This window comes from Lissotriton vulgaris, chromosome 9 (assembly GCF_964263255.1).
Source record: "Lissotriton vulgaris chromosome 9, aLisVul1.2, whole genome shotgun sequence".
NCBI lineage: Eukaryota > Metazoa > Chordata > Amphibia > Caudata > Salamandridae > Lissotriton > Lissotriton vulgaris.
In genome coordinates, this window is record NC_141697.1 from 143,686,948 (window position 1) to 143,714,497 (window position 27,550).

The window sequence follows — 27,550 nt, forward strand, 5'->3', positions numbered from 1 at the left end:
AATGGATCATCTCCTTCCTCGACGGAAGAACCCAGAGAGTCCGCCTACCACCGTACAAATCAAAGGCCACCGAAGTCATCTGCGGCGTACCCCAAGGATCCTCGCTGAGCCCAACCCTCTTCAACGTCTACATGAGCCCCCTCGCGGCCATCGCACGCCAACACAACCTGAACATCATCTCCTACGCCGACGATACCCAGCTGATCCTCTCCCTTACCAACGACCCCGCCGCCGCCAGAGCCAACCTTCACGAAGGAATGAAAGAAGTAGCCGAGTGGATGTCGACCAGCCGCCTGAAACTGAACTCGGACAAGACGGAAGTCCTCATCCTGGGATCCTCGCCCTCCGCCTGGGACGACTCCTGGTGGCCCCCCGCCCTAGGAACTGCACCCAAACCGACAGACCACGCACGCAACCTGGGCTTCATCCTGGACTCCTCCCTCTCCATGACCAAGCAAGTCAACGCAGTCTCCTCGTCGTGCTTCAACATCCTGCGCATGCTACGGAAAATCTTCCGGTGGATCCCCACCGAGACCAGGAAGACTGTCACCCAGGCCCTCGTCACCAGCCGACTGGACTACGGCAACGCCCTCTACGCCGGAACCACCACCAAGCTCCAGAAGAGACTCCAACGGATCCAGAACGCCTCAGCCAGACTCATCCTCGACATCCCACGACACAGCCACATCTCCGGACACCTAAGAGACCTGCACTGGCTCCCGGTCAACAAGAGAACCACCTTCCGTCTCCTCACCCACGCACACAAAGCCCTACACGATCAAGGCCCGAGCTACCTCAACAACCGCATCAACTTCTATGCTCCCAAACGACACCTCCGATCAGCCAGTCACGCCCTCGCCGCCGTCCCCCGCATCCGAAGAACGACAACAGGAGGAAGGTCCTTCTCCTACCTGGCCGGCAAGACCTGGAACTCCCTCCCGACCGACCTGCGCCTGACCCAAGACCACCTCGCCTTCAGGAAGAAGCTCAAGACCTGGCTGTTCGGGCAGTAGCAGCACCCCCCCCCCCCCTAGCGCCTTGAGACCCTCCGGGTAAGTAGAGCGCTCTATAAATGTCTATGATTGATTGATTGAGTTAACTCCCTCAGGAGCAGGGATATTTTTAGGAGCAAATTTTAGACACTCACCATGCGAAGGCCTTCGCCTCGCAGGAAAGGCAAGAGAAGATTCGCAAACTGGTAATTTTACTCCTTGTAAAATAGTCCACTTAGTTCAGAAGAACAAATCGCTTCTGGGGATGTTGTCGTCCTGCATTCCCCTCATTCCCGACTGCAGCTTGCAGATGAGGCCTTTGCAAGAGGAGCCAGACAATCAGTGGCTACAAATCTCAGGGTCCTTGAAGAATAAAAATAACACCTCAGATGAAGGAGGTGCTTCCCAAACATAGCGGCTGGCCAGTCGTTTCTGGTAGATCCTCTGAATTTCATAATTACAACCAATGCATCCCTCGAGGGGTGGGGAGCACATCTGGAAGGGCTGACCGTCAAGGGCAAATAGGACACAGCAATCTATTGGAGTTGAAAGCAATATTCCTGGTTCTGAAATCTTTTCTCAAAAAAATTTCAGGAGCGTCAGTCTTAATTCTGACAGACAATACAACAAGTATGCATTATCTAAACAAACAAGGAAGGACAAGATCAACTACGCCATCCCTACAGGCCCAGCAAATTTGGGATCGGGCAATTCCGCACCAGATAATGTTAACAGCGGAACATGTTCCAGAAATGGCCGATATCCTGGCGGATTCCTTAAGTGGGTCAATTACAGCCAACCACTAATGGCAACTCCACCAACCAACGCTGGATCGCATCTTTATGTTGTGGGGCAAATTAAGGTTAGAACTATTTGCGAAAAGTCTGAACCGCAAATGCCAAATCTTCCCCAGCTGGCTACCCCAACAGGGATCAAGCGGGAAGGTGTTTTTGATAAAATGGTCAAAGATTTATGCTTACGCTTTTCCTCTGATTCCTTTAATCCCAAGAGTGCTACAGAAGGCGAGGAAAGAACCTTGCCGAATACTATTCATAGCACCTAGGTGGCCTTGCCAGTTCTGGTTCACAGAGCTTCTCCTCCTATCAGAGTGCAAGCCCAGGTCCAATACAGAACTTGCTAACAACGAATTGTGGCCAAGTCTGCCATCTGGACCCAACATCGCTACGATTGTCGGCTTTGCTCCTGAACACTATGAGTTTGCCGACCTAATCATCCCTGCTGATTGTCGGGAAGTACTTGCAAATGCTAGAGCGCCGTCCACTATAAAAACTTAATGGAAGAGATTCTGCTATTGCTGTGCAAGTTCTGAAGTACATCCTATTCAATCTCAGCCAGAACAAATACTGCCTTTCTTCCTGCGACTGGCTAAATCTGGTCTCTCTCATTCGTCCATTAAGGTTTTACTTTCCTCAATCTCGAGATTGCAGCGGCATAATTGGTCACAGTCGCTTTGGTCATCAAGAATTATAAAACTATTTCTTAAAGGATTGTTTAGAATGTTCCCTCCAAAATAGGCGTCCACTTCTGCCTTGGCATCTCAACATTGTATTAGCACAATTTATGAAGAATCCATTTGAGCCCTTTCATAGAGCAGACCTCAAATACATGACATGGAAAAACATCTCTTCTACAGGCTCTTGCGTCAGCCAGATGAGTAAGCGGTATGCATGCTTTAACTATTCGTCATCTTTTTTTTCAATTCACAAGGGACTCTGTTATTCTTTGTACCAATCCTGCCTCCATCCCTAAGAACCCGTTGGATTTATATTTGAATGAACCAGTCATACTGAAAAACTTCTTCCCAAATCCACAAACAGCAGCGGAAAAAGATCTTTACAATCCTTGGATCTAAAAAGGTGCATAAAATTCTACTTACAAAAGACAACCAGCATCCGCAAGACTGATCAGCTTTTCGTGGCTTATGCTGAAATCAGAGAAGGATATCCGGTTACTAAGCAAACAATAGCACATTGGATATCATCAGCGATGCAGTTTTGCCATCAGCAAGTAAGCAAACCTTTATTTTCGACATTGAACGCTCACTCTACGAGAGCTGTCTCCTCTTTGAAAGCTTTCTTTGCCGGTGGGCCTATACAGTAAGTCTAGGCAGAGTCTCGCTACGCGGAACTCCACGAAGTGCAAAAAACTCCGCTGGGCTACGCGGAGCTCCGCGAGCAGCGGAGTGCTTTAGATAAATGCAGTTTGCACTGATTTTCAGTGCCTGGTTCTTGTCCGCACTGTGCACTCATCGCGAACGGCACCATGCACAGTGCAAGCGGGAGCTGCTTCTTTTCTGTTGCTCGAGTAGATTTTTACTCGAGCAGCAGCTTTCTCAAAGCGAACGGGCGGTTTCTTAACGCGAGCAAGCTTTTGCTGCCATTCGCAATGAGAAATCTGATTGCCCCCGTTGAAAAATCGTACCGGGAGGTTGATTTTCCACGCTTGCGCTCGGCAACTTGATGTTGACGATCGCGAACGAGGATCAATCTCGCCAGGAGGTGGATTTTTCTCGCTCGCCCTTGCCAACTAGACAATGACGAACACGAGCAAGGATAAAAACTCAGTGAGGTCCACGTAACCCGAAGTGCGGAAAACTCTGGTTCTCCGTAATCTTTTTCAGTAAGGTGAGCCTTTCTCCTTCCAATCTTCCTGTATGTCTTAACTATTGCTTTCATTTTCATTGAAATTTGAATTAAGTTTATTGTATCATGTATACATGGCTATGTACACTTGTATATTTAAATACATTATGCAAAGGAAGATTCTTTTGTAAAAAGTGGACAGATGTGCCAACATGGAACAGACCATGAAAGACACTGGAATTCTATGTACTACATTGAGATGCTATCAAAGAAAAGCAACAGAGATGTGAAAATGAACTTTTATCTATGCGTTAAATAGTGAAAGTTTTTCTTGAGTAATTTTAGCATGGTTTCTGTAATTAATGAATTTGCGCACATTCAAACATATATATATATATATGTTATGTCATGTTATGGGGTATTTGTATAGCGCATTATCACCAAAGAAGTCTCTAAGCGCTGTCCGAGAGGAGCCCATGAAGATGAAATGGAAAGTCAAGAGGGGTGCTTTAAGAGGAGCTACAGGCTTCCAGGAAGAGAACAGTTTTTAGTCTCCTCCTGAAGGTGAGCAGATTGGTTTCCTTACGCAAACTTTCCGGAAGTCTGTTCCAAACTGGCGGCATTATGGTCGAAAAGGCTCTTCCCCCCATCGATGACCACTTGAAACGTGGACATATCTGAAAGAAACACGTTAGTGTTAGATTCCTTACCTTAGAATATCCCCAGGCGTCAGTCTGGATCCGGAAACTTTTGCGTAGCAGTACCCCGGGTGTCGGCCCCGCGTCAGGAGAGGTCTCGGTCCGGCCGGAGGTCCAGGGAGCGTTCGAGGGAGCGGTCGCGGAGCCGCGTCGAGCGCTCCGGAAGTCGTCACCATTCGTCGGGCTCATCAGGTAAGAAACACAAGAAGTCGGGGCGTCGTCATCGTACCCCCGACTCCCCCCGACGCTCGCGTCGCGACGCGGCCGGGGGTTCGGGTGACCCCAACTCCGCGGCTCCGCGTGAGCCGCCGGCGCGGCCTGCCCATACCCTCCGGTCCCTGGGCACGGTGCGACGCCTGAGGAGATTGAGGCGTTCCTCATGGCCTCAAGGGCGCTCAGTTCTCCGACGGGGCCTATGGCGCCTTCGGGCCCAGTGCTGCCGTCCGGAGGCCCTGGCGGGTCGGGTGTCCCTGGCTCGACGCCATCGGGTGCTCCGGGCCCGGTGCCGCCGACGGCTCCGACCCCGGCGCCACAAGGGCCTTCGGGGTCGACGCCGGCTGGCCAGCCGGCTGGTTCGGCGCCGATTCCATCGGGGTTGCCCCCGACGCCGCCCCCGCGCGGCGCCGGTTCTCCTGTGCCGGCTTCGGCTGGCGCCGGGGGTCCGGCGCCGGCTCCGGGCGGCGCTGCCCCCATGCCCTCCCCGAATCCGGACGCGGAGTCGGACCGGCGTCGATCGACGCCGGGTTCGACGCCGATGGGGCCTGTGAACCCCGAGGAGCCGGTCTACATCGTTGACTCCGAGTATGGAGAAGATGAAGAATACGGGGAAGGTTGGGAGGGGTCTGAGGACCCTCTGTCACGTGAGTGCCAGTATGACCCGGACTGGACAGGTGATTTGGGGGATGCCAGTGGTCTGGACGATTCTCCTAACCCTGGTTTTATCTCTCCTCCTTCTGTGGAGTCGGTGGAGGGAGCTGCATATTCAGTGGTGCTGATGAGGGCTGCCAAGGCCTTACACCTTGAGCTCCCCGTCGCGGCCGTGAGGCCTAACATCCTCACTGAGGTCTTCAAACCGCAGTCATGCCCACAGGAGGCTCTGCTGCCGTTTAACGAAGCCTTGTCAGACGTTCTGTTGGGCACGTGGTCCAGGCCCGCTTCAGGTTCGCCTGTTGATCGGAACGTGGCCAGACGCCACCGTCCTTGTCCGGACGACCCCAAATTCCTGTCCGCCCATCCCACTCCCGAGAGTCTGGTGATCCAGGCCTCTACCTCCCAGTCCGCATTCCCGTCGGCCCCGCCCGATCGGGAATCCAAGAGGTATGACCAATATGGCAAGAAGGTCTTCTCGTCCCTGAGTCTGGGACTGCGGTCTTGCAACACCGCATGCCTCTTGGGCCGCTACACCCACTCTGTGTGGGACACGGTCGCGGAAGTGCTGCCAGAATGCCCCATGGAGGTGCGGGCGAAGCTCGGCAAGGCTGTGGCTGAGGGCCGAGACGCAGCTAAATATTCAATACGGTGTGGTCTTGATACGACCGACTCGCTGGGCAGAGCTATGTCAACGACGGTGGCGATTCGTCGCCACGCCTGGCTGAGATCCGCCAACTTTTCGGCCGATGTCCAAAATGCCTTGATGGACATGCCGTTCAATGGCTGTCGCCTCTTTGGTGACAAGGCGGACCACGCGCTGGAACGCTTCAAGGACTCCAGGGTCACGGCCAAGTCCTTGGGTCTTTCGACCCAGCGCCAGCAAACGGGTTCGTTTCGCTCCTTTCGTGGCCAAGGAAGGGGCGTCCCCACACGTGCTGCCAGCCACGCACCGCAACAATCCTTCCAACGTGGTGGCGGCCGTGGAAACCGCCGTGGCGGCGGTCGGGGTCAACGGCGGGGTCAGGCCACACCTCCCCCCGCAGCATCTGCCTCCAAATCCTCCTAGTCCGTGCTTTCGGCCCCATGTGACGCCAGTGGGTGGCAGGGTTCGCCATCACCACGCTCACTGGCGCACAATCACGTCGGACAGGTGGGTGCTGCAACTCGTCCGAAGGGGCTACTCCCTCCCCTTCGAGACCACTCCTCCAGCCATGCCACCGCAGAACCACCGTGTGTCGGGGGACCACTTGACACTTCTGCAGGAGGAAGTTACGGCCCTCTTGGCCAAGGGGGCCATCGAGCGCGTTCCTGGGCCAGAAGTAGGGCGTGGTTGCTATTCCCACTACTTTCTGGTACCCAAGAAGGACAAGGGGGGCCTACGTCCTATCTTGGATCTAAGGAACGTCAACGGCTTCCTCCGGAAGGAGAAGTTCAAGATGTTGACGTTAGCTCAGGTCTTGGCTGCTCTAGACCCACAAGACTGGATGGTAGCGTTGGACTTGCAGGATGCCTATTTTCACATCCCCGTCCTGCCGGCCCACCGGCGTTACCTGCGGTTCACGGTAGGCCAGGAGCACTTTCAGTTTATCGTGCTTCCCTTCGGCCTTACCAGCGCCCCACGGGTGTTCACAAAAGTGATGGCGGTGGTCGCAGCCCATCTGCGCAGGTTAGGGGTTTCAGTCTTCCCTTACCTAGACGACTGGTTGTTGAAGGCGGGCTCGCCCCAGACAGTCGTCCACCACCTTCAGATGACGGCAGACCTCTTGCACGACCTGGGGTTCTCCATCAATGTGCCGAAATCACACCTGTGTCCCTCTCAAAAGCTCCTTTTCATCGGAGCGGTTCTGGACTCGGCGCAGTTTCAGGTTTATCCTCCGGAACGGCGGGTCCGGGATATACAGGCTTTGATTCCCATCTTTCAGCCGCTATCCCGGGTTTCGGTCAGGTTGACGCTGCGGCTGCTGCGACTGATGGCTTCCTGCATCCTTCTGGTGCATCACGCCCGGTGGCGGATGCGGGCTCTGCAGTGGGACCTGAAGTTTCAGTGGGCCCAGCATCAGGGCAACTTGTCCGACCACGTCTTGATCTCGGAGGGCACTGCGAGACAACTGCAGTGGTGGCTTAAGGACCGCGATTGGGTCGGAGGCAGATCCCTCTCCCTTCCCCAACCGGAGAACGTTGTCGTGACGGACGCGTCCCTCCAGGGCTGGGGTGGCCACTTGGGAGAGGCAGAGATCAGAGGCATCTGGTCTCCGGCGGAGTCCCGGCTCCATATCAACCTGTTGGAGCTGCGGGCGATTCGTCTAGCACTGAAGGCATTCCTCCCCTTTGTCAACGGGAGTGTAGTGCAGGTGTTCACCGACAACACCACCGCCATGTGGTACTGCAACAAACAGGGCGGGGTGGGGTCGTGGACCCTTTGCCAGGAGGCTCTGCGCCTCTGGCAGTGGCTGGAACGTCGGGGCGTGACTTTGACGGTTCAACACCTGGCAGGTTCTCTGAACGCCAGGGCGGACGAACTCAGCCGTCGGTGCTCGATGGATCACAAATGGCGTCTGAACTCGGACGTGGCGCAAGGCCTCTTTCTGCAATGGGGAGAGCCTTGGTTAGATCTATTCGCCACAGAAGAGAACGCGCAATGTCATCAGTTCTGCGCGTTGGAGTTTCCAAGACGGCACTCGCACGGCGACGCCTTTCGGCGCGAGTGGAGTTGCGGTCTGTTATACGCCTTTCCGCCTATACCACTTCTGCCCAGAGTGCTGAAGAAGATCAGGCGCGACCGGGCCCAAGTTATCCTTGTGGCTCCGGACTGGGCTCGAAGGTACTGGTATCCCGAGCTACTCAGCATGTCAGTCGGTCCCCCGATCCACCTGCCCCTTCAGGAGGACCTTCTGTCGCAGCAGCAGGGGACGGTCCTCCACCCGAACCTGTCCAGTCTCCACCTCCGTGCTTGGAGATTGAGCTGCGGCAGTTGAGGCCATTTGACTTGCCTCCTGAAGTCTGTGATGTAATTCTGGCAGCCAGGCATCCCTCCACAAAGTCGGTATACGCCTGTCGGTGGAACAGATTTGTGGCATGGTGCACAGCAAAGGCTGTGGATCCTCTTTCTGCCCCTCTTTCAGAGGTTCTTCTGTTTCTTCTTTCTCTTGCCCAGCAGGGCTCTGCTCTGGGCACTATCAAGGGCTACCTTTCTGCCCTTTCAGCCTTTCTAAGGCTTCCTGATCAGCCTTCTTTGTTCAAGTCCCCGATTGTAACGAGATTCTTGAAGGGCATCACACACATGTATCCACCTGTTCCGTTTATGATGCCTCAGTGGGACTTGAACCTGGTTCTTACCTTTCTGATGTGTGCTCCCTTTGAGCCTCTTCATTCTTGCCCTCTTCGTCTCTTGACTTTGAAGACGGCTTTCCTGGTTGCCATCACCTCTGCCAGGAGAGTGAGTGAGCTCCAGGCTCTTTCTGTCCAACCTCCTTTCCTGTCCATTCATCCTGACAAGGTGGTTCTGAGGACTAGACCTTCTTTCCTGCCCAAAGTAGTTTCTGCTTTTCACATCGGGCAGTCCATCACCCTCCCTTCCTTCTTCCCGCCTCCGCATCCTTCAAAGGATGAAGAGCGGCTCCATCGTCTGGACCCAAAACGTGCGCTTTCATTTTATATGGATCGCACACGCCAGTTCCGGGTGGATGACCAACTGTTTGTTGGCTACGTGGGTGCGAAGAAGGGACGGGCGGTGTGTAAACGAACCATCTCTCGGTGGGTCGTTCTGTGCATCAAAGCGTGCTACTCTTTGGCTCGGAAGGAGCCTCCTGTTGGGCTGCGGGCCCATTCCACTCGGGCCACGGCGGCTACTACTGCCCTGGGCCGGGGAGTCCCTTTGCAGGACATTTGCCAGGCGGCTACGTGGGCCTCGCTGCACACATTTGCGAGGCACTACTGCCTGGACAGTCAAGTCCGGAGGGATGGCTTCTTTGGCCGTTCTGTCCTCCAGGACTTTCTGGTGTAGGAATGTATTGGTTCGCAGACCCAACCCCTGGGTTGGTATTGCTGGGGTATCTATTCTAAGGTAAGGAATCTAACACTAACGTGTTTCTTTCAGATGAACAAGTTACTTACCTTCGGTAACGATATATCTGTAAGAAACATTAGTTAGTGTTAGATTCCTTACCGAACCCACCCATCCTCCCCGTTCTGCGAACTGATACCTAGGGTTATGGACATCCCTTTCAGGGCCCTAGTTGCAAATGGCACCAGTGTTGGTTCTCTCATGGCTCTGCGTTTTCTGGCGCGGAAAAGCTGTGTACAAAGAACTGACGTCAGCGCGCGGAGGCGGCGTCTATATACTCCAGCGACGTCATCACGGCGCACGACGCCGACGACGGACGCGGAGCCGCAGGGGACGCCTGCAGACAACGCCTACCGACGCGCAGGGGTACTGCTACGCAAAAGTTTCCGGATCCAGACTGACGCCTGGGGATATTCTAAGATAAGGAATCTAACACTAACTAATGTTTCTTACAGATATATCGTTACCGAAGGTAAGTAACTTGTTCACCAGGAGACATGTTTCTGTTGACCACAGCCTCCTGCTAGGAACGTAGTTGGCCAGTCTATCCTTGATATAGCTCATATAGAATATATATTATGCATGACAACTTAGTAGTGATGTTTTAAATACTGGATTATTGTTTTAGTCACAGTGAGACACACTAATGCTGAATATAAATGTATAGTCTATCTACCATATCCATTAGACAATTATCACGTGACCTTCATTCCTCTGTTTAAAATTTTTTTATTTTATGTGATTTCCCATTTTGAGAATGGCAGGTGTGCCGAAACGCGTCATGCGGATAAATAAAACAAGAGCTTAATGGCGAAGCTTACCTGTGTGTCGGAGTCCGATTTCTGGAGAAAGAGTCGGGAGTGGTTGAAATAAATATATATATATATATATATATATATATATATATATATATATATATATATATATATATATATATATATATATATATATATATATATATATATACATATATATATATATATATATATATTGTAGTTCACGAAGCATGGTAAGAACTGTGCCGATGCACTCCACTCAGGTAACACGTCAATTACTCCAACAGTCAGGTGTACTCATCAAGTTGATTTTTATTTTACATCGGTTCCAAAGCACAGATACATGGAACATCCCAACGCGTTTCAGCGAACCAGTCGCCTTGATCACGGGTAGTTGAGTAATGTTCCTAAACATATATAAATAAAGTTTCAAAAAACACAAATGCACACGTGATTGCCTCAGTGAAAACATAAACAAAGGACAAAAAAGTAAAAATGCGGTGGCCATCTTATAGTGGTGTTTGGACATAGCAAAGCATTGTAAAACATATTTAGAAGAAATTATCAACCATGCTGTGTTTGCTAGTCAAAAAAATATAATATTTCAAATATTCTTAAATGTTTACACCCTGTTTGATGCAGGACTTGAAATTCATGGAAGACGATATCAATATAAATTGGAAAGTTCCCGTCATTAATGCATGAATTTGTCGGGTTGCTCACAGTGTTCAAAATTGAAATCCATTGTAAGATTAGTTTATCCATTGAAATGCCCAACATTTAGAACCAATATACATAGTGACAGTGCATGGAATATTTGTAGATCAATTAAATTCCAAGTGGATTAAGGTTACAACGCAAAGCATCAACTCTAAATTTGTAAATTTAGAGAAAGGAGGAAAAACATGTAAGCAAACCAGAAGAAGTAAAGGAGAGAACATCCATATATATATATATATATTATATATATATATATATATATATATATATATATATATATATATATATATATATATATATATATATATATATATATATATATATAGACATTTACCTCATGAAGGTTGCTGCAGAGGGTGTCCGAGTGCGTCTCCATCAGGTGGGAACCTTGGAGCTTTTATATATATAAATATATACGTGTGTCGAAATTTTTTAATATATATATATAGAACAATTCTCGCCACACGTATCCATGTACCCAACCTTGCAAGGTAAATGACGAAGAGTAAACCCGATGTCTGCTGCCAGATATTCAGTGCTTTATTCGTGCAGATTTAAAAATCGCCCAACATGTCAGCCAAATATATATATATATATATATATATATATATATATATATATATATATATATATATAAAAAAACATTCCCATTCATAATGTATTTAAATATTCAAGTGTGCGTAACCATGTACACATGATTCAATAAACTTAATTATATATATATATGTGTAGTTGGGATGCAATTTGTTTCTACGTACAGGTTTACGTACATTTTCTAACTGCATGCCTTATATCAGCATACATTCCTATAATACTACTGCTATCTATTCAGATTCAAGCACGTGAATCTATGAAAGATACCCCAATACTGGAGATGAAAATAAGTTACTTACCTGTAAACTGAGGTTCTCCAGTATGGGTACCTTTCGTAGATTCACATGCAACCCACCCTCCTCCCCATAGAGGCTCTCCAGATTTATTTTTGGATACTTATGCTCAAAACTCTGAGAGCTTGGAGCCTCTGTGGAGAGGGTTCTAGAGAGTGATGTCGCCTGATTGGCTGCAGTTTGGACCATTCCTAATGACTAGGACGAGATATTAAAGTGAATGTTTTTTTCTCTATTAACTTTAATGTTAAAGTCCTTACTTACTGCTTTTTATCTACCGTGGGACTCCCACTTCAACAACGGGGAATGATTCAAGCATGTGAATCTATGAAAGATTCCAATACTGGAGAACCACAGTTTACAGGTCAATAACTTATTTTCTACTTCTAATTTCTAATTTAATTTCTAATTTAAAATATTTCTAAAGCGCAGCGTACACCTTGCGGTTTCTTGGCGCTGGGGGGATTGGCAACTGAGGGAGAGAGACCAGAAGAGAGGAAGTGGGGGTGTTTTAGGGGAGTTTAAGAAGGGAAGGCCTGGTCGAAGAGAAACGTCTTCAGGTCTCTACGGAAGGAGAGGTACTGAGTGGCAGAACGGAGGTGGTCGGGAAGTGAGTTCCAAAAAGTAGGAGCCAGGGTGGAAAAGCTGGCCCCGCCCCACTTTTTACGTGTGAAGCGAGGGGTCTGAAGAAGGGACTTGGAAGAAGACCGAAGATCTCTTGCAGGTACATACGGGTGGATTAATGAGGAAATAAAAGCGGGGGCGGTGCCCTGGCGGGCCTGGAAGGCCATACAGCCGATCTTAAAAAGAGAGCGCTCTTTTACAGGGAGCCAGTGAAGCTCCCTGAGGAGGGGGGTGGAATGGTGATAACGAGGAAGGCCATATACCAGTCGGGCTGCCTGGTTTTGAATAATCTGGAGTCTACGCAAGCTGTACGCGGGGATACCATGGTAGAGAGCGTTTGCGTAGTCCAATCGCGATATCACTAATGCGGCCATGATGATCTTAAGTGCCTGGGGGGAAAAGAAACGGGAAATAGTGCGGATAGTGCGGAGAGTGAGGAAACAAGAGGATACCACGGAGCTAATTTGTGAATGAAGAGTGAGCTGGCTGTTAATTTTAACACCGAGTGTTTTGACCGAGGTGGAGGGGGTAGGAGAGGGACCAAGAGAGGGGGGCCAAAAGAGAGAGTTCCAGGGGCTGGATGAACCACCCGTGAGAACCAGCTCGGTCTTATCCGGGTTCAGTTTAAGATGGTTGTGGTTCATCCAGTCCCTGATGAATGTCATAGTAGACTGGAAGTTGGAAACAGAAAGAGAAGAGGGGGACAGATCAAAGATGAGCTGGAGGTCGTCCGCGTAATTATAAACGGTGACCTCCAGCTGCTGGAGTGCGAAAATGAGAGGAAAGATATAGAGATTGAAGAGCAAAGGGGAAAGAGAGGAACCCTGGGGAACCCCGCAGGTGACAGGAAGAGGAGTGGCCGTGAAGTCGCCTAGCCGAACCGCCTGGGTGCGGTCCCTCAGAAAGGAGGAGAGCCAGACCAGTGCTGATCCCCCGATACCAGCCGCCTTGACACGGGTAAGTAGGATGGTATGGTCCACCGTGTCAAAGGCGGCGGAGAGATCAAGGAGGACCAGTGCCTGGCGTTTGTTATCGTCCATACCCTTTCTGAGATTGTCTAAGACCGCAACCACGACTGATTCGGTTGAATGCCTGGGGCGGAACCCGGCTTGGCGGGATGCCAGTCCTCCGTTTGCCTCAACATGAGCGCTGAGTGCCGCGGTGACATGGCGTTCCATCACCTTGCCCAAGAAGGGTAGCAGGGAGATGGGGCGGTAGTTGGCCGAGATGGAGGGGTCCGCGCCAGGTTTTTTCAGAATGGGCACTATTGTAGCTGCCTTTAGCACAGAAGGCACAACGCCCTGTGCCAGGGAACTGTTGAGGAAGGCGATGGGGGGGTCAGGGCAGCTGGAGTAAATTTGCTGCAGGACTCGTGCCGGGCAGACGTCCGCAGGGGACCCTGACTTCACTTTGGGGAGTATCTCCAAAAGAGAATCATGAGTGAGGGGAGGGATGGAGGTAAAAAGGCATAGGACGGGAGGAGGGGAGGGATCGATGAAGGCAGAGGAGGGTGGTGGGATGTTGGTCTTGATAGTAGCAATTTTCTCTACGAAATAGGTATTGAGTTGATCGCAGAGAGGCTGGGAAGGGGGGATTTGGGACGAGGTGCGGTCTGAGAATGCCAGGTCATTCACTATGCCGAAAATTTCCCTGGATTTGTTTTCTGCAGAGATTATTTTTGAAGAGAAGTAGGAAGTTTTTGCATCCAGGATTGCTGTTTTATATTTAGCTAGTGCTGATAGGAAGTGGGTTTTTGATAAGGGACTGTAATTTTTCCTCCATTGCCTCTCCGCCCGTCGGGCGCTCAGTTTAAGATCTTTTAGGTGGTCATTGAACCATCTATTGGAGTTCTTAGGTCGGCGGATGGAGATGCGGCGTAAGGGCGCCACTGAGTCGCAGCCTCCAGCCAGCCAGGTGTTAATGGCCTTGGCTTGAGAGGCAGATGGTAAACCAGCGAGAATGGGAGAGGAGTTGCGGAGTGAGGAGGTCAAGGAGGGATAGTCCACTCTGTTCCAGTTCCGCGCCCAGGTGTTTTTGGCATGCGGAGTTTTGGGCATCAGGTTTCGGAGAATGAGGAAGGAAATGAGGGAATGGTCGGACCATGGGCACGGCGAGACAGCAGCCGAGGCCACAGGGAGGTTAAGGGACCAGACCTGGTCCAGTGTGTGTCCATGGGAGTGAGTGGGGACGGATATGTGTGACACGAAATTGAGGGATGAAAGGAAATCGGTAAATTCTTTAGAGACTGAGCACTCATGAGGGTCTGAGGGCCAGTAATTGAAGTCCCCTAGCACCAAGACCGAGGCGTAGTTGACCACCAGGTTGGCTAGCAGGTCTTGAAATGCCGGCAGAAATAAAGGCGAGGGTTGAGGAGGGCGGCACATAAGGAGGCAAGTGATGGGGGGGGGAAAATGAAAGAGAGCGGACTGCCAAGAAGTCAGCAGGGGGAATAGGGGAAAAAGGGAGTGGTTGGAAATTCAGCTCCGACCGAGCGATTAAGGCGACCCCTCCACCAGCCTTGCCTGTCGGTCGGTCGGCCCGCAGGGCCACATAGGAGGGGGGTAGGGTGGCCAAGAGAACAGGAAGGGAAGAATCGCAATACCAGGTTTCGGTCAGGAGCAGTATGTCAGGTTTCTCTGAGTCGAGTAAGACAAACAGCTCATGATGGTGCTTGACCGCTGACCTGGTATTGAGTAGGATGACAGACAGTGCCGATGAGGAGAGGGGAGGGTCAAGGGGTGGGGGGCGAGGTAACGGGGGGACGTGCAGCGGGGGATCGGGTGCAATGGGGGAGGAAGGAGCAAGGTCTAGTGAGGAGATCCGCCTGCGGATGGGGTCCGGGAGAGGCCAATGGCCCTGGAGGGCAATAAGGTCCTTGGTAGAGTAAAAAATTGTTTTGGCATGGAGTCGTGCCCCTAGCCCCATCCGGCCGCGGACGGGCGCAGACGGGCTTGCCTTAGGCGTGCCTTCGGCGCGCAAAAGTCGCGCCCGCTGCGCACGTCCGCTGCGCTTCCTGCCAAGACACATGCTTTATGCTGGCGGGTTAGGAAGTTGGGGGGGCGTGGCCAGCCGAGGGGGCGTGTCTCGCCTCGCCCTCAAGAATGGCGTGAGAAGTAAGGGGATCGTTGCAGCGCGTAGCGCTGTTTGTAGCGAGCTAGGAGTTACAGGTAAGTGAAGGTGCCTGGTAAAACACAATAATCCGTGACAATAATTTTTAAAAACAAGATAGCCCTGCTCCCGGCTTTCCGCCTCAAGAGCCAATCAAGAATGCGACGCCCGTCAGCGGCGCGCTCTATTTATAAGTCTGGCGGGGGGCGTGGCCAGCCGAGGGGGCGTGTCTCGCCTCGCCCTCGAGAATGGCGTGAGAAGTAAGGGGATCGTTGCAGCGCGTAGCGCTGTTTGTAGCGAGCTAGGAGTTACAGGTAAGTGAAGGTGCCTGGTAAAACACAATAATCCGTGACAATAATTTTTAAAAACAAGATAGCCCTGCTCCCGGCTTTCCGCCTCAGGAGCCAATCAAGAATGCGACGCCCGTCAGCGGCGCGCTCTATTTATAAGTCTGGCGGGGGGCGTGGCCAGCCGAGGGGGCGTGTCTCGCCTCGCCCTCGAGAATGGCGTGAGAAGTAAGGGGATCGTTGCAGCGCGTAGCGCTGTTTGTAGCGAGCTAGGAGTTACAGGTAAGTGAAGGTGCCTGGTAAAACACAATAATCCGTGACAATAATTTTTAAAAACAAGATAGCCCTGCTCCCGGCTTTCCGCCTCAGGAGCCAATCAAGAATGCGACGCCCGTCAGCGGCGCGCTCTATTTATAAGTCTGGCGGGGGCGTGGCCAGCCGAGGGGGCGTGTCTCGCCTCGCCCTCGAGAATGGCGTGAGAAGTAAGGGGATCGTTGCAGCGCGTAGCGCTGTTTGTAGCGAGCTAGGAGTTACAGGTAAGTGAAGGTGCCTGGTAAAACACAATAATCCGTGACAATAATTTTTAAAAACAAGATAGCCCTGCTCCCGGCTTTCCGCCTCAGGAGCCAATCAAGAATGCGACGCCCGTCAGCGGCGCGCTCTATTTATAAGTCTGGCGGGGGCGTGGCCAGCCGAGGGGGCGTGTCTCGCCTCGCCCTCGAGAATGGCGTGAGAAGTAAGGGGATCGTTGCAGCGCGTAGCGCTGTTTGTAGCGAGCTAGGAGTTACAGGTAAGTGAAGGTGCCTGGTAAAACACAATAATCCGTGACAATAATTTTTTTAAACAAGATAGCCCTGCTCCCGGCTTTCCGCCTCAGGAGCCAATCAAGAATGCGACGCCCGTCAGCGGCGCGCTCTATTTATAAGTCTGGCGGGGGGCGTGGCCAGCCGAGGGGGCGTGTCTCGCCTCGCCCTCGAGAATGGCGTGAGAAGTAAGGGGATCGTTGCAGCGCGTAGCGCTGTTTGTAGCGAGCTAGGAGTTACAGGTAAGTGAAGGTGCCTGGTAAAACACAATAATCCGTGACAATAATTTTTAAAAACAAGATAGCCCTGCTCCCGGCTTTCCGCCTCAGGAGCCAATCAAGAATGCGACGCCCGTCAGCGGCGCGCTCTATTTATAAGTCTGGCGGGGGGTGTGGCCAGCCGAGGGGGCGTGTCTCGCCTCGCCCTCGAGAATGGCGTGAGAAGTAAGGGGATCGTTGCAGCGCGTAGCGCTGTTTGTAGCGAGCTAGGAGTTACAGGTAAGTGAACGTGCCTGGTAAAACACAATAATCCGTGACAATAATTTTTAAAAACAAGATAGCCCTGCTCCCGGCTTTCCGCCTCAGGAGCCAATCAAGAATGCGACGCCCGTCAGCGGCGCGCTCTATTTATAAGTCTGGCGGGGGGCGTGGCCAGCCGAGGGGGCGTGTCTCGCCTCGCCCTCGAGAATGGCGTGAGAAGTAAGGGGATCGTTGCAGCGCGTAGCGCTGTTTGTAGCGAGCTAGGAGTTACCGGTAAGTGAAGGTGCCTGGTAAAACACAATAATCCGTGACAATAATTTTTAAAAACAAGATAGCCCTGCTCCCGGCTTTCCGCCTCAGGAGCCAATCAAGAATGCGACGCCCGTCAGCGGCGCGCTCTATTTATAAGTCTGGCGGGGGGCGTGGCCAGCCGAGGGGGCGTGTCTCGCCTCGCCCTCGAGAATGGCGTGAGAAGTAAGGGGATCGTTGCAGCGCGTAGCGCTGTTTGTAGCGAGCTAGGAGTTACAGGTAAGTGAAGGTGCCTGGTAAAACACAATAATCCGTGACAATAATTTTTAAAAACAAGATAGCCCTGCTCCCGGCTTTCCGCCTCAGGAGCCAATCAAGAATGCGACGCCCGTCAGCGGCGCGCTCTATTTATAAGTCTGGCGGGGGGCGTGGCCAGCCGAGGGGGCGTGTCTCGCCTCGCCCTCGAGAATGGCGTGAGAAGTAAGGGGATCGTTGCAGCGCGTAGCGCTGTTTGTAGCGAGCTAGGAGTTACAGGTAAGTGAAGGTGCCTGGTAAAACACAATAATCCGTGACAATAATTTTTAAAAACAAGATAGCCCTGCTCCCGGCTTTCCGCCTCAGGAGCCAATAAAGAATGCGACGCCCGTCAGCGGCGCGCTCTATTTATAAGTCTGGCGGGGGGCGTGGCCAGCCGAGGGGGCGTGTCTCGCCTCGCCCTCGAGAATGGCGTGAGAAGTAAGGGGATCGTTGCAGCGCGTAGCGCTGTTTGTAGCGAGCTAGGAGTTACAGGTAAGTGAAGGTGCCTGGTAAAACACAATAATCCGTGACAATAATTTTTAAAAACAAGATAGCCCTGCTCCCGGCTTTCCGCCTCAGGAGCCAATCAAGAATGCGACGCCCGTCAGCGGCGCGCTCTATTTATAAGTCTGACGGGGGGCGTGGCCAGCCGAGGGGGCGTGTCTCGCCTCGCCCTCGAGAATGGCGTGAGAAGTAAGGGGATCGTTGCAGCGCGTAGCGCTGTTTGTAGCGAGCTAGGAGTTACAGGTAAGTGAAGGTGCCTGGTAAAACACAATAATCCATGACAATAATTTTTAAAAACAAGATAGCCCTGCTCCCGGCTTTACGCCTCAGGAGCCAATCAAGAATGCGACGCCCGTCAGCGGCACGCTCTATTTATAAGTCTGGCGGGGGGCGTGGCCAGCCGAGGGGGCGTGTCTCGCCTCGCCCTCGAGAATGGCGTGAGAAGTAAGGGGATCGTTGCAGCGCGTAGCGCTGTTTGTAGCGAGCTAGGAGTTACAGGTAAGTGAAGGTGCCTGGTAAAACGCAATAATCCGTGACAATAATTTTTAAAAACAAGATAGCCCTGCTCCCGGCTTTCCGCCTCAGGAGCCAATCAAGAATGCGACGCCCGTCAGCGGCGCGCTCTATTTATAAGTCTGGCGGGGGGCGTGGCCAGCCGAGGGGGCGTGTCTCGCCTCGCCCTCGAGAATGGCGTGAGAAGTAAGGGGATCGTTGCAGCGCGTAGCGCTGTTTGTAGCGAGCTAGGAGTTACAGGTAAGTGAAGGTGCCTGGTAAAACACAATAATCCGTGACAATCATTTTTAAAAACAAGATAGCCCTGCTCCCGGCTTTCCGCCTCAGGAGCCAATCAAGAATGCGGCGCCCGTCAGCGGCGCGCTCTATTTATAAGTCTGGCGGGGGGCGTGGCCAGCCGAGGGGGCGTGTCTCGCCTCGCCCTCGAGAATGGCGTGAGAAGTAAGGGGATCGTTGCAGCGCGTAGCGCTGTTTGTAGCGAGCTAGGAGTTACAGGTAAGTGAAGGTGCCTGGTAAAACACAATAATCCGTGACAATAATTTTTAAAAACAAGATAGCCCTGCTCCCGGCTTTCCGCCTCAGGAGCCAATCAAGAATGCGACGCCCGTCAGCGGCGCGCTCTATTTATAAGTCTGGCGGGGGCGTGGCCAGCCGAGGGGGCGTGTCTCGCCTCGCCCTCGAGAATGGCGTGAGAAGTAAGGGGATCGTTGCAGCGCGTAGCGCTGTTTGTAGCGAGCTAGGAGTTACAGGTAAGTGAAGGTGCCTGGTAAAACACAATAATCCGTGACAATAATTTTTAAAAACAAGATAGCCCTGCTCCCGGCTTTCCGCCTCAGGAGCCAATCAAGAATGCGACGCCCGTCAGCGGCGCGCTCTATTTATAAGTCTGGCGGGGGGCGTGGCCAGCCGAGGGGGCGTGTCTCGCCTCGCCCTCGAGAATGGCGTGAGAAGTAAGGGGATCGTTGCAGCGCGTAGCGCTGTTTGTAGCGAGCTAGGAGTTACAGGTAAGTGAAGGTGCCTGGTAAAACACAATAATCCGTGACAATAATTTTTAAAAACAAGATAGCCCTGCTCCCGGCTTTCCGCCTCAGGAGCCAATCAAGAATGCGACGCCCGTCAGCGGCGCGCTCTATTTATAAGTCTGGCGGGGGGCGTGGCCAGCCGAGGGGGCGTGTCTCGCCTCGCCCTCGAGAATGGCGTGAGAAGTAAGGGGATCGTTGCAGCGCGTAGCGCTGTTTGTAGCGAGCTAGGAGTTACAGGTAAGTGAAGGTGCCTGGTAAAACACAATAATCCGTGACAATAATTTTTAAAAACAAGATAGCCCTGCTCCCGGCTTTCCGCCTCAGGAGCCAATCAAGAATGCGACGCCCGTCAGCGGCGCGCTCTATTTATAAGTCTGGCGGGGGGCGTGGCCAGCCGAGGGGGCGTGTCTCGCCTCGCCCTCGAGAATGGCGTGAGAAGTAAGGGGATCGTTGCAGCGCGTAGCGCTGTTTGTAGCGAGCTAGGAGTTACAGGTAAGTGAAGGTGCCTGGTAAAACACAATAATCCGTGACAATAATTTTTAAAAACAAGATAGCCCTGCTCCCGGCTTTCCGCCTCAGGAGCCAATCAAGAATGCGACGCCCGTCAGCGGCGCGCTCTATTTATAAGTCTGGCGGGGGGCGTGGCCAGCCGAGGGGGCGTGTCTCGCCTCGCCCTCGAGAATGGCGTGAGAAGTAAGGGGATCGTTGCAGCGCGTAGCGCTGTTTGTAGCGAGCTAGGAGTTACAGGTAAGTGAAGGTGCCTGGTAAAACACAATAATCCGTGACAATAATTTTTAAAAACAAGATAGCCCTGCTCCCGGCTTTCCGCCTCAGGAGCCAATCAAGAATGCGACGCCCGTCAGCGGCGCGCTCTATTTATAAGTCTGGCGGGGGGCGTGGCCAGCCGAGGGGGCGTGTCTCGCCTCGCCCTCGAGAATGGCGTGAGAAGTAAGGGGATCGTTGCAGCGCGTAGCGCTGTTTGTAGTGAGCTAGGAGTTACAGGTAAGTGAAGGTGCCTGGTAAAACACAATAATCCGTGACAATAATTTTTAAAAACAAGATAGCCTTGCTCCCGGCTTTCCGCCTCAGGAGCCAATCAAGAATGCGACGCCCGTCAGCGGCGCGCTCTATTTATAAGTCTGGCGGGGGGCGTGGCCAGCCGAGGGGGCGTGTCTCGCCTCGCCCTCGAGAATGGCGTGAGAAGTAAGGGGATTGTTGCAGCGCGTAGCGCTGTTTGTAGCGAGCTAGGAGTTACAGGTAAGTGAAGGTGCCTGGTAAAACACAATAATCCGTGACAATAATTTTTAAAAACAAGATAGCCCTGCTCCCGGCTTTCCGCCTCAGGAGCCAATCAAGAATGCGACGCCCGTCAGCGGCGCGCTCTATTTATAAGTCTGGCGGGGGGCGTGGCCAGCCGAGGGGGCGTGTCTCACCTCGCCCTCGAGAATGGCGTGAGAAGTAAGGGGATCGTTGCAGCGCGTAGCGCTGTTTGTAGCGAGCTAGGAGTTACAGGTAAGTGAAGGTGCCTGGTAAAACACAATAATCCGTGACAATAATTTTTAAAAACAAGATAGCCCTGCTCCCGGCTTTCCGCCTCAGGAGCCAATCAAGAATGCGACGCCCGTCAGCGGCGCGCTCTATTTATAAGTCTGGCGGGGGGCGTGGCCAGCCGAGGGGGCGTGTCTCGCCTCGCCCTCGAGAATGGCGTGAGAAGTAAGGGGATCGTTGCAGCGCGTAGCGCTGTTTGTAGCGAGCTAGGAGTTACAGGTAAGTGAAGGTGCCTGGTAAAACACAATAATCCGTGACAATAATTTTTAAAAACAAGATAGCCCTGCTCCCGGCTTTCCGCCTCAGGAGCCAATCAAGAATGCAACGCCCGTCAGCGGCGCGCTCTATTTATAAGTCTGGCGGGGGGCGTGGCCAGCCGAGGGGGCGTGTCTCGCCTCGCCCTCGAGAATGGCGTGAGAAGTAAGGGGATCGTTGCAGCGCGTAGCGCTGTTTGTAGCGAGCTAGGAGTTACAGGTAAGTGAAGGTGCCTGGTAAAACACAATAATCTGTGACAATAATTTTTAAAAACAAGATAGCCCTGCTCCCGGCTTTCCGCCTCAGGAGCCAATCAAGAATGCGACGCCCGTCAGCGGCGCGCTCTATTTATAAGTCTGGCGGGGGGCGTGGCCAGCCGAGGGGGCGTGTCTCGCCTCGCCCTCGAGAATGGCGTGAGAAGTAAGGGGATTGTTGCAGCGCGTAGCGCTGTTTGTAGCGAGCTAGGAGTTACAGGTAAGTGAAGGTGCCTGGTAAAACACAATAATCCGTGACAATAATTTTTAAAAACAAGATAGCCCTGCTCCCGGCTTTCCGCCTCAGGAGCCAATCAAGAATGCCATTGGTATCCTTCATAGATTCACATGCACCTCAGCGGCAGTCAGCACAGGTAAACGCTGCAGACAGACGACAGAATAGGTCTAATTAAATAAATAAATAATACCTATTCCGTCGTCTGCTTCCCCCTGCTTCCCCCTGCTGCACCCTGTCCCACCTTACTGTGCTTACCTGTGCCGGCCGCTGCTGATGCAGCGCACCCTCCTCCCCGTTTGAGGTTCACCTATCCTTTATATCTTTTCATACTTGTGTTACAAAATCTAAAGTATGTGGGCCTCAAGGGAGAGTTGGGTTCAAAATGGTCCCTTACGATTGTCTCAATTCTGTGTCTTTTTCTGACTAATATGGCCCTCTGAAATGACAGTGTTTTTTGTTTAACGAACACAGCCTTTAGAAAACTATTAAAGGACTCCCAGTGCAAGGATTTTGAATGGTTTAGGCATGTGAATCTATTGAAGATACCAGTGCCTGAGAACTGTATTTATAGGTAAGTAACTTGTTACTTATAGATGTTTTTAATCTCGTTTTACAATGTTGGTTATTTGATTTGATGTTCATCTGTTGTAGATGGCATTTTCTCGCATTCTGCATCTTGATTTTTGGTTCAGCCTGATGTTGCATACTCCAGTATTTAGCATATTGGTCACCCTTTTGTTCAATTCAGTTTTATTAAGCTAACTGTTGTTTTTGTCCTCTACATTTCATCACGAATGGATGTGGAGTTTAGGTGCAAGAAAAGAAGTTTCAAGACTTTATGAAGGAGATTGAAAGTCTAGGACAATCCAAGATGATTGGAATCCAGGAGTTGGTATCCAGCCTTTCAAGTAATTCTCATGGCAGGCTTGCTGAGATCCATCACAGAACAAATGAGCTGAATGCTATATGGGAACATTTGTGCAAAACCATCAACCAAAGAGGCGAGGTAAATTATAGCGCATTGTCTCTGGTGGTGCATGTGTGGTGAGCCAGTTTGATATTGGTTTTATTCACAAGCTTCTTTTGTATGCACTGCTTTATAAACAAATATATATCATCCACTACACCTCACTGGGGATCACAGATGTACCGTATACTCTTACTGTACATTTACCATTCTAGCCAGCTCTAGAAAGCATCATCATGTAGTTTCTACAAATCAAACATAGTTATTTTGCTGTTAGATACAGATATTAGTTGCTTTCTAAATATCAACAATACAGATTGCTTTATTTTTTTTTTATTTCAATAAGTTTTATTGGCATTTTTCCTAACAAGAAACAAAGATTCCCACAGAAGTCATTTACAAATTTGTATGACAGTTATGTCAATATCGTGTTTGTAACCAATTAGAACAAAAGTCATACATGAGTTTTGGCAACAACAAACCTAGATTGTTTAACTGGAGATCAACTTAAAAGAAGAGAGAGAAAAGTATGTACAAGTAGAAGAGAAGAGGGATATGCATGCCTGTCTTTGGGTGTCCTAGCACCAGCTCCTGAGCCTTATAATAATAGCTGTTGAATGTGAAGGGGTTGGATAGCAGGAGGCAGCAGGGACTAAAGTTATCTTTATCTGCCTGAGTGAATAACCAGGTGTCGATGTTTGTAGATATAGGATGAGGGAAGACCAAAGGCTTCTAGAAAAAGCCTGTTCAATGCTATGTTATCAGCGCTCCTTGGGAAACATACCCAGGCCCACCATGTGTGGTATGATATGCTTTTGTAGACCTTTCAATCCCAAGGCTAGTTTTATTACTCCAGTATTGGAACTTTCATAGATTCCCATGCTTGTATTATTCCCCGTCGTCAGAATGGGAGTCCCTAGTATACATAAAATAGCAATAGAAACCATCACCAAAACAGAACCTAGGTCTAGGCCCATTCTTGTTTTGCAACCTATCCACCTCTTTTTGCAAAAGAGACCAAAAAAATGAACAACCAATCAAATTAGCCTCCCCCATAGAATCCTCCTGAGAGAAGCTCAGAACCTCAGATTTTCTACCGCACTTTGTGCAAGGGAGTCTCCACTGAGCTCTGCTCAGTTTTTTCCTGTAAACTCTATTTTTGCTGTTTTTCACCAGTTTTTTCTTCAACAACTGCTTCAGGATATCTGATAAGGAGAAGAATGCCCTCTTTAAAGCCTGTGCTACTTGTGCAAAGAAGAGGTTATATGTGGAGGACAAGCACAAGGATTGTATTTACTGCCTGTACCCAGACCATAAGGCAGCAGACTGTAAAATATGCAGCACTTTTTCTACAAAGACTCTGCGAGACCGTGAGGAGCCTCTTTTGACCTGGCTTCAGAAGCTAAAATCAAGGAAGGAACCAGTCTCCAGTGACAGTGATGAGACATCCTCTTCCAGAAGGTCTGTAAAAAGGGGTATAGCTTCTCCTAAACCTTCTGAAGAATGTCCTGGTAAGGCCTTAAAAAAGACCTCTCATGGATCTGAAGGGCGTAGTCCTGGTGAATCTCCTCACCCAGGTGTAAAGGAGAGGAAATGACTGCCAAAAGTAGTACTATCTGAGAGGAAATTCAGCTCTATTCTTCCAGCCTCTCCTCCAGCGGCTCCAAAGACTTTAAAGAGTCCCTCATCACTCTCTTCTGAGGTAAAAACTGTGAAGAAAGTTCACTCTTCGACGACGCTGTCAACGACTCCGTCGACAAAATCATCAGAGGTACAGTCTTCTCGCTCATTTCCTGTCCGTTGATGGACTCGTCGACGGTGATTTCATCGTCTCCGGCACTGTGTCAGAGTTCCGCGTCGACGACTTCGACGCCGGTGGTTGAATTGGGTTTGAGCATACGTTCCTTTGAATTTTGAATAACTGGTGTTTAGTATAGCACGGATAAATCCATCCTTTTGTATGTGGTTATTACTCAGTTATTACATACAGTGTTCATTCATCTCCTTTAAGAATTCCATTCTCAATATACATTTTCATAGCTTTATTGAACACAGAATAGAGGACAGCCGACACGCGTTTCACCCTATGTGGCGAGTGGCGCCAGGGCTTTCTCAAGGCTGTAACAAAAACAGGGTACACTATATGAAGAAATTGAGCATTATAACAATAGACCCCAAAGAGTGAAGAAACAAGTGCTGGAAAACGTGAAAGAGTGTAAAAATTATTTGTTTATTTCGGGAAAGTTAACTTCCAAAAAATTGACTTAGAAATTCCCAAAAGAGAATGTTTTTCTCAAGATACTGTATCTACGGGACCAGTACTCGACTGCATTTATCTAAAAAGTGAGACTAAAGTGGTGTTAGTGCCAAACCACGTGCAAAATTCTTTCTATCGCTAGCCCACATCCTCTACAGGTTGTATCCTCCTCGGTACGACACCAAGTGGGTAGAATTTGAAGAAAGCGCCAGTCCCCCATTCTTAGGGCAATGAAACTGCGCTTTAGATGGAGTGAAAATGTGGTGGAAAAATACATAGCTGCAGATACTTGTTTATAAGAGTTGACTACTGCCCAGGAATGGCTGCGTTTCGTGAGGAGAGCTTTGTCAGTAGCGGGAGATATTGATCTCACACATTTTTTTTTTTTGAAAAACTTTATTGACAAATAGACGCAGAAGTTATTTTCATCATTTTCACTGCTTGCATCCGTTACATATTGTCTCAGTATGTCTGCATAGATGGTTAAATTACAGGACAGATTGGTGTACAAGATTAACTTTCATAACGTATAAAGAGGAAAGAGTTGCATAGAATTCCTTACAGAATCACATAGTTCAACATTCCACACTCAGATCTAGTTCGTATTTCGCCCACCTATTAAAAACTGCAGTTAGTTCTCAGTGACTTCTACGTATGGAAAGAAAATGATTTCTACAAAAGAACTTAACTAATGTCATCACCACCGCATAGAGTTGTGCCCTTTCATATAATGGTGTCATCCACTGCATAGAGCTCATACATTGGTTCAGAGTTTACAGTTGCTGCTCCCTCCACCCCCACACAAATCAGAGTGTCTCATATCATTCCGCCCCCCTTAATCGTCCTCCTCCTCTGACTCCAGATCTTCATCCTCCGGCAACGGGTCACATGGTTCTCCCCTATATTTATTCCATGGTGTCCATACTTTATTCCATTTACGCGGACAGGCCCGCAACACATACACTGCCCGTTCCCTCACCATGAGGAGGTCCATATTTCTAACCCAGCCCGACACTGTCGGCAAGTCCGGAGCACCCCATTTTTGCGCTATGTCTCTTTTTGCCACTGTCATAGCTAACGTGGCCCACAACTGTTCATATTTGTTCAGGTCAGTAGGATCCCAAATGTTTAACAGACATTTGCGGGACTCAGGCAGGAGCGATATCTCAAGGGCCTGGGAGACTGTTCGCATAATCTGTTTCCATACCTCTTGGAGTAATGGGCAGTCCCATAGTGCGTGAAGCAGGGTCCCCTCCTCCCCGCAGCCCCTGAGACAGAAGGGGTGTGGTGTCCTCTGTATCCTGTGCAAAAGTGTTCTGGTATAGTAGGTGCGGTGTAGGATCTTGAGCTGAACCAGCCTAAACCTAGCTGAGATGCCCACCTCCCTTGGTGAGGCCAACGCCTCGTTCCATTCCGTGTCGTCCATATCCCCTAGTTCCCCGGCCCATCTCTCTCGGAGTTTCTGTGTGGGGTCCGGCAGGTTATTAACTAGTTTTTTGTATGTAAGGGAGGTTGCCTTCTGTTCCATAAAGTCAGTTAGCAACCTGTCCTCCAGTGGAGAGGATTCCGGTAGTACTGTGTCAGGAGGGATTGCGTGCAGTAGGGCGTGCCGGATTTGCACATACCTGTATGTTTCATTGGGCCCCATACCATACTGTTGCCGCAATTGTGAGAATGCGACCACTGAGCCCTTATCCCAAAGGTCTCCTACAACCGAAATTCCTATTTGGTCCCATTGTGCGAAACCCTTACTGGCTCTTAAGTTTCCTAGCGATTTCGTGTCCCACAATGGCGTCATGTTTGTAATTTTCCCCTGCCATCCGAGTCGTGACTGCGCTGCATGCCACAGGGATACCGTGTGCAACGTCGGACCGACCAGTTTTCGGGCCCGTGCGCGATTGTATAGCACCGCGAGCATGCCGTCCGTTCCCAACTGTGACCAGTCCGCTTGGTATGCGGGGTCCCCCCGCGGGACGTGGATCCATTGATTTATTATCTTAAGCTGGGAGGCCCAATAATACAATTGAAGGTTGGGTAGTGCAATCCCTCCTTCGTACCAGCTTTTAACTAATTTATCGTGAGCTTTACGAGCTGGGCCATTGTTCCACTGTAGTGCAGACACAAGTGCGGCGACCTGTTGGAAGTAGCGTGGGGCCACCACATGAGGAGTATTCTCCAACAGATAAAGAAATCTAGGGAGAGCCATCATTTTGTATAGTGCTGCTCGTCCAAGGAGGGTTAATGGCAGGGTGGCCCAGTATTTAACGTATGCACGGAGACGTGCCAGAGGTGGCACCAGGTTTGCGTTATAAAAGTCCGTCGCATTAGTGGTGATAACAATGCCCAGGTATTTAAATGAGCCGGACGCCAATTGTAGGGGGCAGTCATCTCGCAGTGTCGGTTCTGGGCCCCTGAGTACGAAGATTATAGATTTGGACCAGTTTAGGGTGTAGCCAGATGCCTTCCCATGCTCGTCGCACAGGGTCAGCAGGGCAGGGATACCTTCGTCGGGATCGGTCATATAGATCAGCATGTC

At 50.7% G+C, this 27,550-nt stretch overlaps 1 protein-coding gene across 1 annotated transcript in view; it reads left to right on the forward strand.

Annotated features, from left to right (window-relative positions):
• SPTBN5 (spectrin beta, non-erythrocytic 5) overlaps window positions 1-27,550 on the forward strand; it is a 2,284,272-nt gene that overhangs the window by 2,002,891 nt on the left and 253,831 nt on the right. The window contains exon 58 of the mRNA XM_086937224.1: window positions 22,602-22,796. Within this exon, the coding sequence (XP_086793350.1) occupies window positions 22,602-22,796 (195 nt within the window). The remainder of the gene's footprint in view (window positions 1-22,601; window positions 22,797-27,550) is intronic.